This window comes from Pollicipes pollicipes, unplaced genomic scaffold (genome assembly GCF_011947565.3).
Source record: "Pollicipes pollicipes isolate AB1234 unplaced genomic scaffold, Ppol_2.1 Scaffold_1600;HRSCAF=1878_pilon_pilon_pilon, whole genome shotgun sequence".
NCBI lineage: Eukaryota > Metazoa > Arthropoda > Thecostraca > Pollicipedomorpha > Pollicipedidae > Pollicipes > Pollicipes pollicipes.
Genome location: NW_023595962.1, coordinates 14,963,164 through 14,976,076, shown reverse-complemented (window position 1 = coordinate 14,976,076; position 12,913 = coordinate 14,963,164). Strand labels below are relative to the sequence as shown.

General features: G+C 55.7%; 1 protein-coding gene across 1 annotated transcript in view; it reads right to left on the bottom strand.

Moving 5' to 3' along the window:
• Positions 1-681: 681 nt before the first annotated feature.
• Positions 682-12,913, bottom strand: part of LOC119090833 (serine/threonine-protein phosphatase 2B catalytic subunit 2-like) — a 32,737-nt gene continuing 20,505 nt past the window's right edge. The window contains 7 exon segments of the mRNA XM_037213586.1: positions 682-780; positions 1,912-2,051; positions 3,198-3,343; positions 4,060-4,171; positions 5,599-5,723; positions 7,337-7,484; positions 7,486-7,541. Coding sequence (XP_037069481.1) covers positions 699-780; positions 1,912-2,051; positions 3,198-3,343; positions 4,060-4,171; positions 5,599-5,723; positions 7,337-7,484; positions 7,486-7,541 — 809 coding nt within the window. The 3' untranslated portion in view covers positions 682-698.

The following is a 12,913-nucleotide window of genomic DNA, read 5'->3' as shown; positions in this document are numbered from 1 at the left end:
CGCACATAACCAAACGATCTTGCCACATGGAATGCATTTCAAAACGGCCGACCAAAGCGTATACATGGGTTCGGTCAACGGTTCGAGCGCCGCGGCGTGGAACAAATACAATACATGTCTCATGTCTCATGTCATGTCTCACATGAATACAACTCATGTCAATGCCCTCTGAAGTTCAACACCGTTCGGACCCGTGCGGACGTCCCTCCTCCCGCTACCCTAATACTCCGTCTCGCTCTGGCGTTTCCCCTCCCCTCTCCCCTTCGGCGAGTCAGAGACAATTTTGCCAGCGGCGATCATCATAGGCATCACTGACACAATGTGTAGCGGGGATAGGACGGTCAGGGAGCAAGTCAGGTCAGGTCCACATCCCTGACAGGGATAGGACCGCCAGGGTCGGCCCCTTCACACTGGGTGGAGGCGCTCAGGGACCTCACTCGTCTCCGGGACGTAACACTCAGAAACGACACGTGTCAGGACACAAACACTCACGGACGGCACCTACCACGGACAGGGGCGGTCAGCGACAGCTGACTCAGGGACAGAGATCCTCAGGGACAGCTGACTCTCAGGCACAGGGGCGGTCAGGGACAGCTGACTCTCAGGGACAGGGGCGCCCAGGGACAGCTGACTCTCAGGGACAGGGGCGCCCAGGGACAGCTGACTCTCAGGGACAGGGGCGCCCAGGGACAGCTGACTCACCCGGCGTCCTGCGCCTCATGAGCCCGGATGATGGACAGCAGATTGTTCTGCTGCAGGAAGTCGCAGCAGGCGGCGTAGCTGGCGACAAAAGAGGAGCGTCAGCTGACGGAACCGCTACCAGGGCCAGTTCCGGGCATGGCGGCACGACATGTACAGGTTTTCCAAATGGCAAGACATCTAAGTTCTCAAGCATTCCACTCTCTCTCGACGCGTGTGTACGTGCGGTGATCAGTGGCGACACATGATACCGAATACAACAGGGACACGAACTCTGCGGTCACAGCACCTGTGGCTCCGTCAAAGAGGCTATCAACAGAGGCAAGCGATCGGACCAAAGTCTCAACGATACATGCTCGCCACGTGACCTCTATGACCTGAACGGTCCGGGCTGCCACACAACCGGACCGAAGGAGCTCCGGGATCACCCGGAGGAGCTCTAGAATCCCCCGGAGGAGCTTCATGATCACACAGAGGAGCTCCATGGTCACTCGGAGGAGCCCCAGGATCACACAGATGAGCTCCAGGATCACCCGGAGGAGCTCCAGGATCACCCGGAGGAGCTCCAGGATCACCCGGAGGAGCTCCAGGATCACCCGGAGGAGCTCCAAGATCACCCGGAGGAGCTCCAGAATCACCCAGAGGAGCTCTAGAATCACCCGGAGGAGCTCCACGATCACCTAGAGGAGCTCTTGGATCACCCGGAGGAGCTCCACGATCACCCGGAGGAGCTCCAGAATCACCCGGAGGAGCTCCATGATACCCCGGAGGAGCTCCAGAATCACCCGGAGGAGCTCTAGAATCACCCGGAGGGCTCCACGATCACACAGAGGAGTTCCAGGATCACCCGGAGGAGCTCCAGGATCACCCGGAGGAGCTCCAAGATCATACAGAAGAGCTCCAAAACTACTCGGAGGAGCTCCAGAATCACACAGAGGAGCTCCTCGATTACGTGGAAGAACTCTTGGATCACCCGGAGGAGTTACGGGATCACCCGGAGGAGCTCCATGTTCACCTGGAGGAGCTCTTGGATCACCTAGAGCTCCAGGATCATCCGGTGGAGCTCTAGGATCACTCAGAGGAGATCCAGAATCACTCGGAGCTTTAGAGTCACCCGTAGGAGCTCCAGGATCACCCGGAGAAGCTCCAGGTTCCCCGGAGGAGCAACAGAATCACCCAGGGGAGCTCCAGGATCACCTGGAGCCGTCTCACCTGTAGAAGTACGAGCAGCCGCGCACGCTGTTGTGGGTGAAGTGTTCGGAGTTGCGCTCGTTACCGAAGTCCTCCAACGGGTCCGACCACAGCAGGTCACACATGGGACCGAACGCCGGAGGCTCCTTGAAGCGATCCAGCTGCGGAGAAATCAGGTCAGATTAGGTCTGATTGGGTCAGATCGGATCAGATGGGGTCTGGTCTAGTAAGACCAGATTGGATCAGGTCAGGTTTGGTCAGGTCTGGCCAGGTCTGGTCAGGTCTGACCAGATCACGTGAGGTCAGATCAGGTCTGGCCTAGTCTGGTTAGGTCAGGTCAGGTCAGATCTAGTCAGGCCTGTTCTAGTCAGGTCAGGTCAGGTCAGGTCAGGTCAGGTCAGGTCAGGTCAGGGCTGGTATAGTCTGGTCAGGTCAGGTCAGGTCAGGTCTGGTCTGGTCTGGTCTGGTCAGGTCAGGTCAGGTCAGGTCAGGTCAGATCTGGTCTGGTCTAGTCTGGTCTGGTTAGGTCTGGTCTGATGAAGCCAGGTCAGACCAGGTCTGGTCATATGGCACACAGAGCACGCATACGCTGTATGGTGTTTCCAGACCAAATTGTCCGACGCAAATAATGTAAGTGGACAGCGATTACATGCTGATTCCAACCTGCAATTACGGAGATAACAGTGAGGACAGACAGCACTTCAAGTGTGACATTCAACCAGGCGCTGAACCGAAGAGACCAAAACTGAACGGCGTGTATAGGGAGCATGTTACCCAGAAACCCAGACCGTGCAAACATTGAGTCTGGAAATTAGGGGGACAAACGTGACCAGTAGCCGGTATTTTCACCGTCCAGTCACGAGAAGGCAGGAGCACGAGGACACTGGCGCCCTCCTGAGAGCACATCGGTCGATCAACATCGGACTGCGCTGGTGCCATGTCTAGAGAACGTAAGTGTGTCCCTCAAACGAAACCAGGCACTGCGCGTGGGACCCAGCTGGCGCAGGCCGTGGTGCAGAGTGCGGACAGCGAACTCTAGCGGAAAAGAAGCCCGTGGAAGCTCCGGTTGAAATGTGCTGTGGAGGATGAGACATTGCAACAGGTGAGATGACAGACGAAAAGACGACGGTAATTGACGATGGATGCGCATGTAGCGGTTTTCTAATAGATGAACACTTTTTTTGTAGCGGTGCCCAGGAGAGCAGCCTTGGCGCCGGGCCAACGCGGGACACGCCGGGGGCCACTTCCGCCCGGTCGCGCCCCGTGTCTTCCCCCCCCCCTCCCTCCCTCCCTCGTGAGCAGCCCACCTTGCGTATGTCGTCTAACGTGTGTATCTCTGGCGAGAGGCCGCCGTGGACGCAGAGGAACTGCTGGTTCATCAGCGCCGCCAGCGGCAGGCAGTCGAAGGCCTCCATGCAGGCGTCGTACACCCGCTCGGTGTACTTCATCTTGCCTGGCGGCGGACGGCGGGTCACATATCAGCCACCTCGGGTAACAAGTCAGCTACCTCGGGTCAGAGGTAGGGACCTCAGGTCAGAGGTCAGCCACCTCGGGTCAGGGGTCGGTATATCAGATCACACAAGTCACAGAATAACGCCACAACGCCACGGCCTGTTCTTCAGTTCGTGTCACAGACGGACTGTCGCGGCTGACCGGTCGGCTTACACCGCCGCTGTTCTCCCACAGACTATTCACGTCTGAGCAGTGCTGAACACTAGGCGTGTTACTTCCGTCTGAGGGCTAGATCGTGGAGGCCGATGTCCGACTGCCACGCATGTCATGAACATTACTCGCGCGGCGCGCCCCCGGAACCACGTCGGCTGTATCAGATCACTCTAGAGCACACAGAGCACACAGAGCACACAGAGTCATCTCTACAATGCAAGACCTCAACGTCATCAATGACCTACAATGACCTACAATGGCAATGACCTACAATGACCTACAATACAAAGGCCTACAATGTCATCTCTAAAATACAAGAACAGAATTCCACGCGGCAAACTGGTGTCCTCCATTGAACACCGCTCCAAAGAAATTAACCGCACTTTTACCACAGCAAGCCGACACGCCAAGAAACTTCTCAATGAACGTCATAATTCTACGCGTTTGGAAGCGAGCCGTTTTTGAAATGACGTATCGGCGCGGCGACGCAAGGCGTTCACTTACACTCCTGTTTGAATGTGAAGTACTCGGTGAGATGTCTGCACTCGTGGTTTCCGCGGAGCAGGTACAGTGTCGTCGGATGGTTCAACTTCAATGACCATAGATACAACACGCACTGAAACGAGACCGGCGCCGTGGTGTAAATCGACTCATCTCAATCGACTCAATCGACTCACAAGCGACGTTGGCAGTGCAGAACGATCGGCACAAGCGCGAGCAAGAACAGGAGAAGCGACTGGAAGTGGTGAAGAAAATAAACATGCGATCAGATACGATTATACCACGACAGCCCAACCTCCTTTTTCATACAGCAGGAGCTCCATGCGCCAGCAGTGCGCTCCACGTCGTCACGACTTCAGATCGGTTTCGCCAACACGAGGTAAACGTGCAGAGTTAGAACGAGTGATACAACCGCCAGAGGTGATGTTTTGTAACTCCGAAACGGGGTAGCATGTCTCCAAAGCATATAATTCCGACCTTGACTTGTGTTCGCATGGTCCGAGTCATAAAATTTTACATTTTCAACTTCTGGGCCGCCGTAACTGTTCGAGCAGTGTCAACCCGGGTCGCAAAGGGATCAAGGTCAAACAGGTCAAACTCGCCACGCCCGACACAGCCCGAACTGACCCAAAACCCAGCAACCCGCACTTAAAAACACGTGGTCCTCGCCGCCGGGCAGGTTAGACTGTACCGTACCGCAGTCGAGCACGGCGGCGCAGCCGGCACTCCAGAGGCTTTATCACAAACAGGCACAAAGTTTTAGCTGTTGCCAGCATACAGATACAGAGCCGTCACCGAGCGCAACGGTTCTCACGCCGACAAATAAGCGGAAAGCGATTAAAAATCCCACAACTGTGGAGTCGCCACTTACCGGGGACCGTACGTCAGTGATTATAACGGCTCCACGTTGAACATAGGAGGGAATGGTAATTGGGACGAACAGGAAGCTGAGATGCTCACAAAATATCCCCTGGGCACGTGGATGCGAGCTGCGTGAGGGCCTCAAATGCCGCCGAAATCTCCAAGCGGCTCCGCCCCCGGGGTTTACAATCGGCACTGCGAGGCACTCGTCATACAGCCGGCCAGCGGACGCTGATCGCGTAAGTCGCCAAAAGCGCCTCAGTTTGCTGTTTGTTGACGTTTTCTGGCGCGTCGACTGCATTGGTCATTTGGCACCCCGTCAAATCCCGCAGCAGTGCTCCGCGACAGCAGCCCAGCGTCTGCTGAGCAATGACATCTACTCGGCCATGTTTACAGGACATTCCTAGTCCGCATAGCCAAACCTATACAGTCTTTGCTAGTCCCCTCCAACGCCAGTACTACCAGTCCGCGCACTTTTAAAGGGACGTGCGGCGCAACATTGTCACACATCCTGTCAGGAAGCGCCAGCGAATGTATCGACCAGGGCCCTACCGGGATTCCGAACCGGGGCCCGCCGCGTGGGGGCCGACGGCGTCACTAACTCGGCCGTGGCGCTCATCCACCAGGTCACGCTGCCCACAGCCTGCCCACCGCACCACCCTCGCTGGCGGCGTCGCTCACCTCTATACTAAAGTATCCCCTGTCCACGTAGTCGCCGAGGAACAGGTACTTTGTGCTGGACGGCGGCCCACCGACCTCGAACAGCTTCATCAGGTCGTAAAACTGGCCGTGGATGTCACCGCACACTGCCGAGGCAGGCCGGGGTCAGTGTGCGCCCGCACGGTCAGGTGGCAAGGGTCGCGCGATACAACAGGCTGCCCGGGCTTAGCCCAACTGCGGCCTGCTCGCCCAACTCGCCCAACTGCGGCCTGCGCAGCGCTGTGACGTGTGCGGAGCTGTGTGATGTGTGTGAAGTTGTGTGATGTGCGATGAGCTGTGTGATGTGTGTGAGGTTGTTTGATGCGTGCGGAGCTGTGTGATGTGTGTGAAGTTGTTTGATGTGTGCGGAGCTGTGTGATGTGCGTGAAGTTGTGTGATGCGTGATGAGCTGTGTGATGTGTGTGTGAGGTTGTTTGATGCGTGCGGAGCTGTGTGATGTGTGTGAAGTTGTCTGATGTGTGCGGAGCTGTGTGATGTGTGCGGAGCTGTGTGATGTGTGCGGAGTCATGCGTGGAGACGTGGTCTTTCCAGAGCTGCGGGACGGTCACAGCCCCAGAGTGCGCGAAACAGCGGATTGCGAAGAGATGCAGAGTTGTAGAGTGCGAAAAACTGCGAAGTGTGCCGAGTCGCACAGCGTTGGCTGAACGCCAGGCGGTATACATTTCAGTAATCAGTAAATGGAATCATTTTTACATCTCGTCGCTGAACAAATCCATACGGGAACAAGATCCTATAAATTCAAGACAGCGCAGCATGGCGACGCAACCAAAGAAACCGGTAAGCTCACCAAGCAACAACGAAACCGCACTAAATATACCATATTTAGTGGCAAAAAATAACTGAGCAGCACTCTCACGCTACGTATGATAACAATGCCCACCTGGCTAGGCTATCGTAACACGTGTGACGACAACACGACACAGACGCAGGGTCGGACCCAGTCCGACCCGACACGGTGACCTCTCGACCTTGCCGTGAGCTGAGGCCGGCGCCCCACACGGCGGCCGGCTCTCACCTCCACGCGAGGACTGTCAACATCGGCCCCGCTCCACCCCACCCTGACACCCGGCACGGCCCCTGGCCACCGCCGCTGAGCGCCACTACGCTTCGTGATGCCTGACCACAATAAACGACACTTGACGACTATATTACGACTGTATTGACGACACTTGACGACTGTATTACCACTGCATTAACGACACCTGACGACTGCATTGCGACCACCGGTAGCAGCGACTTCAATAGCGTAGAGATCAGAGATCACAGCCGCGATCACTGATCGTTGGCCCACGTCCGTCACAATGTCTGGCTCCTGGCCCTGCCAGACGACATGGCACTCCCGACCGTGACTGTGAGGTGGCACATGGTCTCACCTTATCTGACCACGCAATAGGCCCTAACCATGGGAGGTCTCCCGTAGGCCCCGACCGCGGCGTCACCCATCACCGCAGGATCCAGGGCGCACACACACACGCACGCGCACGCGCACGCGTACACACACACGCACACGCACGCACACACGCACGCACACACGCACGCACGCACACACCACGCACACACGGAAAGAACGGTGATCAGGACAGATCACATTCCGCGCTGAACAAGACAGAACAAAAGAACACCGAACGCAAAGCACCTCCGCCAAACACTTGACCGCTCCCGACAACCGGCGACCTCGATCCTTGACCCATGGCCTGACCTGTGACGGGCGCCTCGATGTCGATCATGGTCTTCTCGGAGCGCAGCAGCGAGGCGCCGTCGTTGATGATGCGCAGCGCGGCCGACTCCTCGATGCGGCCCTCCAGCACGAAGTGCTGCTTCAACGCCTCGGGTCGCGGCTTGCCCGACGTCGGGGTCAAACACCTCGGCGCAGGTCAGCTTGTGGCTGGGCGGGAACGGAACGCCTGCGGTCACGCCGAGGGTCAGGGGTCAGCGGTCAGCAGTCAGCGGCCGGGGTTCTGGGGTCAGGGTCGAAGGGGTCCGGGATCAAGAGTCAGGGTTCAAGGGTCCGGGGTCACGGGGTCAAGGGTCAGTGGTCAAGCGTCAGGTGTCAAATATCAGTGGGCCATGGATCAGGGTTTAGGGATTCGGTGCCAGGTAGTCAGTGGTCAGCAGTCAGGGGCCAGGAGCAAGGGGTCAAGGGGTCTAGGGTCTGGGGTCAGTGCGGGATAATTTCGCTTCATTTCGTAAGAACGCATGGCATAAGCCGTCGCACAACCGTCCACGGATCCCTGGTGACTACAGTGGTCACATCAGAGCCCAGGGACACCAGCGCCAGGCGGGGAACAGAACCCGAGCCCCACACGTGGAAGCCGAGCACGCTCACGACCGGGCTTTTCGAATGTGGGGTGGGGGGGGGGGGGGGGGGGGGGGGGTGGGGGGTGGGGGAGAGACGGTCTCGGACGCTGCGGCGGTCTGGCCACGCCTGCTTTTGAACGTCATTCGCTGGATGAGCTATCCTTCGAATTAGAGTTCCTGTTCTGAACAGTTTGTGTGTGTGTTGTGTGTGGTGTGTGTGTGTGTGTGTGTGTGTGTGTGTGTGTGTGTGTGTGTGTGTGTGTGTGTGTGTGTGTGTGTGTGTGTGTGTGTGTGTGTGTGTGCGCGTGCGTGCGTGCGTGCGTGCGTGCGTGCGTGCGTGCGGCGTGCGTGCATGCGTGTGCGTGCGTGCGCGTGCGTGCGTGTTTGCGCGTGCGTGCGTGTTTGCACGTGCGTGCGTGCGTGCGCGCGTGCGTGTGCGTGCGCGCGCGCGCGCGCAGTTCAGCGAATCGTTTTTTCCAGCCTTTTTAATCAGCCGGACTACGGAGATATCTTCTTCTTTCCGTTAAGCTCCCCGGGACCAGTCGTTCAGTGTCAGGTCAAACCTCTCCCGCCAAATGTCAGATGTTCTTCCCATCTCGGACAGCAGGTGCATTGGGCACATTACGGGACACCTATCCCATACAAAAACCCTGCGTCATAAGTCCCGCAGACTCATATCCCCCCACCACGGCAGCCTAAAACGGCTTGGTATCCAGAGTGATACCTAAAAGCTGATCAATCAATGAGCTCTCCGGACGCGAGCCAATACCCGTTACATCACCTATCCGCGAATACAACCGCCAAGGACGAGATTCGCCACACTCCCGGCGGACACGGCGCCAGGCCACTGGAGGCTTCCTGAGTTACACCAAACCCGAATCTCTCCGCACCACGATAAATGCGCCCACCCGTAGACTTTCACACTTAACATCAATTCCCAGCTGGCGAAGAGCCGGGAGTGGCAGCTTAACAGGACCGCCCCAGCGCGCCGCGGGAACGGTCGCTAGATGGCAGTGTTGCGCCGCCGCCCGCCGGTTACAGGTTGCAATCCCAGCCGCTAGATGTCAGGGCCGGCGGATAGCCGCCCGCGGGCCTATTTCGGGGCAAGGTCTGACTCACGGAGCTCTGTCGACAGGAAGGAACAGAGCTGGCTGCTATTTCCGTCTCGCATTGCCGGCGCCGACCTCCGAGGCGGCGCCAGCCACGGGGGGGAGGGGGCCCACCGCCAACTGGGTGTGCCACTGGTGACCCAAAGCCGAAGACGGATGCTGCTGGCAATCGCCAGCCAAGCACAGACACCACTGGTGACCGACAGCCGAACACGGATGCCACTGGTGACCTTCACCCAAACACGGATGCCACTGGTGACCCCCAGCTGAACATGGATGCCACTGGTGACCCTCAGCCGAACACGGATGCCACTGGTTGACCCTCAGCCGAACACGGATGCCACTGGTGACCCTCAGTCAAACAGGGATGCCACTGGTGACCCGAAGCCAAACAGGGATGCCACTGGTGGCCCGAAGCCGAATATGGATGCCACTGGTGACCCTCAGCTGAACACGGATGCCACGAAACTCTGCCATGCCCTGGTCTAGACGCAGCTTTTTCTCCAAAATGTGAGCCCTGCAGCCCGCACTGCCTGGCCAGCTCCGGATGATGATGATGATGATTCAGGGCGCGCCGACTACTACGGCCATTTTGCCCCCCCCCCCCCCCCCCCCCCGCCGCCGCTACCAGCTAGTGATCCAGCCCTCAAAAGCCCGCTGTGCTACCATGATGGACCGGCATTAACCCGTAAATAATGAGTTTAATGTAATCTGTATTTTGTAATTCACTGTTAATGATCCAGACCTATGAATGAAACAACAATGCAACATGTATCAGTGTCTCTAATGCGCAGCTTTTGTTGTCTAATACCAGTTATGAGACAACAGCAATTCAAGCGCCTGAACGATTAAATTTATTAAATGCCGTTACCATCTAAAAAACCATGCCAGGGTAATGATTAGTAGTTTTACGGCGCATCGACTGCGATGGTCATTGGAAGCCCAGCTGTGATATCATTCTCAAAACATAGATGAGAAGGAAAAGGATGGAATCTGAATGGGACACTTCCCCCTAGAAAATGTGCTAGAAATTTTAACCTACTACCTTATGCCAGTAAGGGGTAGGCCGCATTTCTAAAATTGTCTGCATTAAGTAGTGGATTTGCAACGACAAAGAGTAACGCTGGATATTTCGAATCATGCGTAATCTTCTCAGTTCGTTACACTGCACACGACCACAAATGAAGAACAGTCCTAGAAAAGTGGACGCATTAGGTATACGGCAATGACGCCAGAATTGGACACTTCCAGTCTGTCTGCATCACAGCTTTCAAATGCGTCACAATAGTCGCAACGGCATAATCGGGTTTCAAGAAATTCAGGCTGTTGGTTCTTGCTGGCTGTCGAAACGCGAACCTACATATACCAGTGCGGAACGAATATCGAGCAACATATTTCGAATGATCCACATTTTCGTCTTGCCACGAATCCTGTTTCCCTTCAGAACGGCCGTTACCGCGCGTTCTGTTATAGTATGCGCAATACTAACAATTACACAGTTTTCTTGTCGTTTTATTAATCATTGGTATTGATTTTGAACCATGGCGTGTGTGGAAGATGCAATTTGAGTGTACTTAGCACCAACAGCCAAGCCTTAAAGATATCTGTGTTTGCATCAAGGACCTGCCTGACAAACTGCTCAACGACATCAGGCTAAGCCTGGACAACTTGAATAGTTCTCGACTTTCAGGGTGAGAGGTCGTCATGGAGGCTTTATGATGCACTCAGCTGCTTGGGCTTTATGGCGTCGCCTGCCTCTCACTATGAGGCGCCGCGGGGAATCGAACCCCGTACCTCCGGCTTCCCAGACGTGTCGTGGTTGACGCAGACTCGTGAACCACTCCACTATCGGCCGCCCCCACAGTGAGCGGTTTGCATAACATTTTCAATTTGTTAAACCTTGATTACTGGTGTGTGATGCCTGCCATGAATGTTGACACTAGGGTCATTACCAGAAAAAACAAAATAGTATTCGCTCATAGATGCACTGTGTGTGACATTACGAAATCTAATTTAGGGCTTAAGCACGAGCAAAACGCAAAATTGTACTCCTTATACGTTAAGGTTAGCTTGCTTGCTTGCCATAAGCTTGCCAAGTCCAGCTGACTGACAGCCCGGCCAAAAGCCATCCGGTTCATGCCGAGCCGTGTTCGGTGTTGTGTTGTGTGTGTGACGGGTTGCCGGGTTCAAAGGTTGCCGGGTTCAAAAGTTGCGTCCCTTTTCCCTGCCCATACGATTCGTCAGATCTGGATAGACCACGATCCCGAGCCTGCCTCCCGCACCCAAAACTTGGCCGGGCTCGGCAGTCTAGAGCTAAGCCTAGAGTCTACGCTTTGTCGGTGGTTGGCAAGGCAACGCTCCGCCGCGTCCTCCAAACACGCACACACTCCTTCCTGTCAACAGGCGGCTGAATCAGCTGACATGCGGCCAGTCGATAAATGACGTCACTAGGTACGACGCGAACGCCAGCACACATTTAGGGCAATCATAAAAAACGTGTCGACGGATATCAAAAAGGGCGCAACGGCGCATGGGAGGAAACCAATAAACTCCAATCAACAACAAGTGCAATCTCCAACCGTGAAATTACACAACAGGTCATAATCACCCAGAGCGCAAAGCTCAGGATACGAAGTAAAAAGCATGACGGGTGCCCAAGAATACTGGGTTCATCAGAGACGGGACCGCCGGCGAAATCACTGCTTGCGTAGCAGAACTACGCATGAGAATGAAAATCAGACTTTACACCTCCCAGGACGGCTTCGTACGGAGCAAGAATTTCATACACCCAGGGAATTTTCAATGCATCGATGATTGCGGCCAGGTTACACATAAACACGCCCAAACCCTTCTTTATCAGAAAACTAACGGAAAGCCTTGCTGGAACGGTTTTGGTATCCCGAGCTATCACCAGGCATAGGCTATGGTGAGACAACCACAACCCAGCCAGTCCGGCAGAACAAGTTCAGCGCAACACGTACTACAGCATAAACTTTCACCGACTCATTTTTAACCGGCCACGCGATACCGTGACACGAGCTCTTTTGTTCAGCCGGACATCCCTGGCCCGTTGCCAACCAATCGCCGAAGACGATTCACAACGGTAAGATTCTGGCACGCAGACACACATAGCTGCCACGTCCCGGCCAGCGGTCGGACGCTCCAGCACCTGGGAGCTTCATGGACCGCTCCGCGAAGGCAGCATGCTGGGGGACTTGATGGCCGCGTGAGATGGCGGAAGGGCCAACACAGCGAGGCCATCGATCACCCCGCCGTTAATAATCAATGGGCGCTTGACACCAGCGGAATTCCGAGAGGCCTGAGGTTTACACTTGTCATCCGCCTTCCCCATCCATTAGGCCATTATTCATTCCAGCGGGCTGACGCGTAAACATTTGTGAAAACGGACGCACCGCGGAGATGATGACGGATGAATGAATGAATTACCGTTGGGCGAAGGACGCGGCCAGATGTGCGCATGCGTCGTGTGGAGAGCTCTGTCCTATCCTACCAACGGCGGGGTAAGACTGAAGCTTACGGCATGTGTCGCGTTTAGATATGAACGAAGGCGAAGATCTCAGCATTCACGAAACACTAACGTGCGTAGATGTCAAACGTGTCCAAAACATCACTCATAACAGCCTATCCTTGCAGTTTACTTCTCTTAAAACAGCCAAGCCGATCCACCACAGCTAGCCTGAGATACTGAAACGCCACGATCATAGCTAGCCCATTGAAACAGACGTCAAATGCCCAAAGGCAGAGAAAGAGAGAACTTGCTCCGAGTGACTGGGAGTAAGTGAAGGGTTTTTAGACAATGTCCACCTCACAACGTCCGTGGGAGCCATGTTTGAGCCTGCAAACGCCTA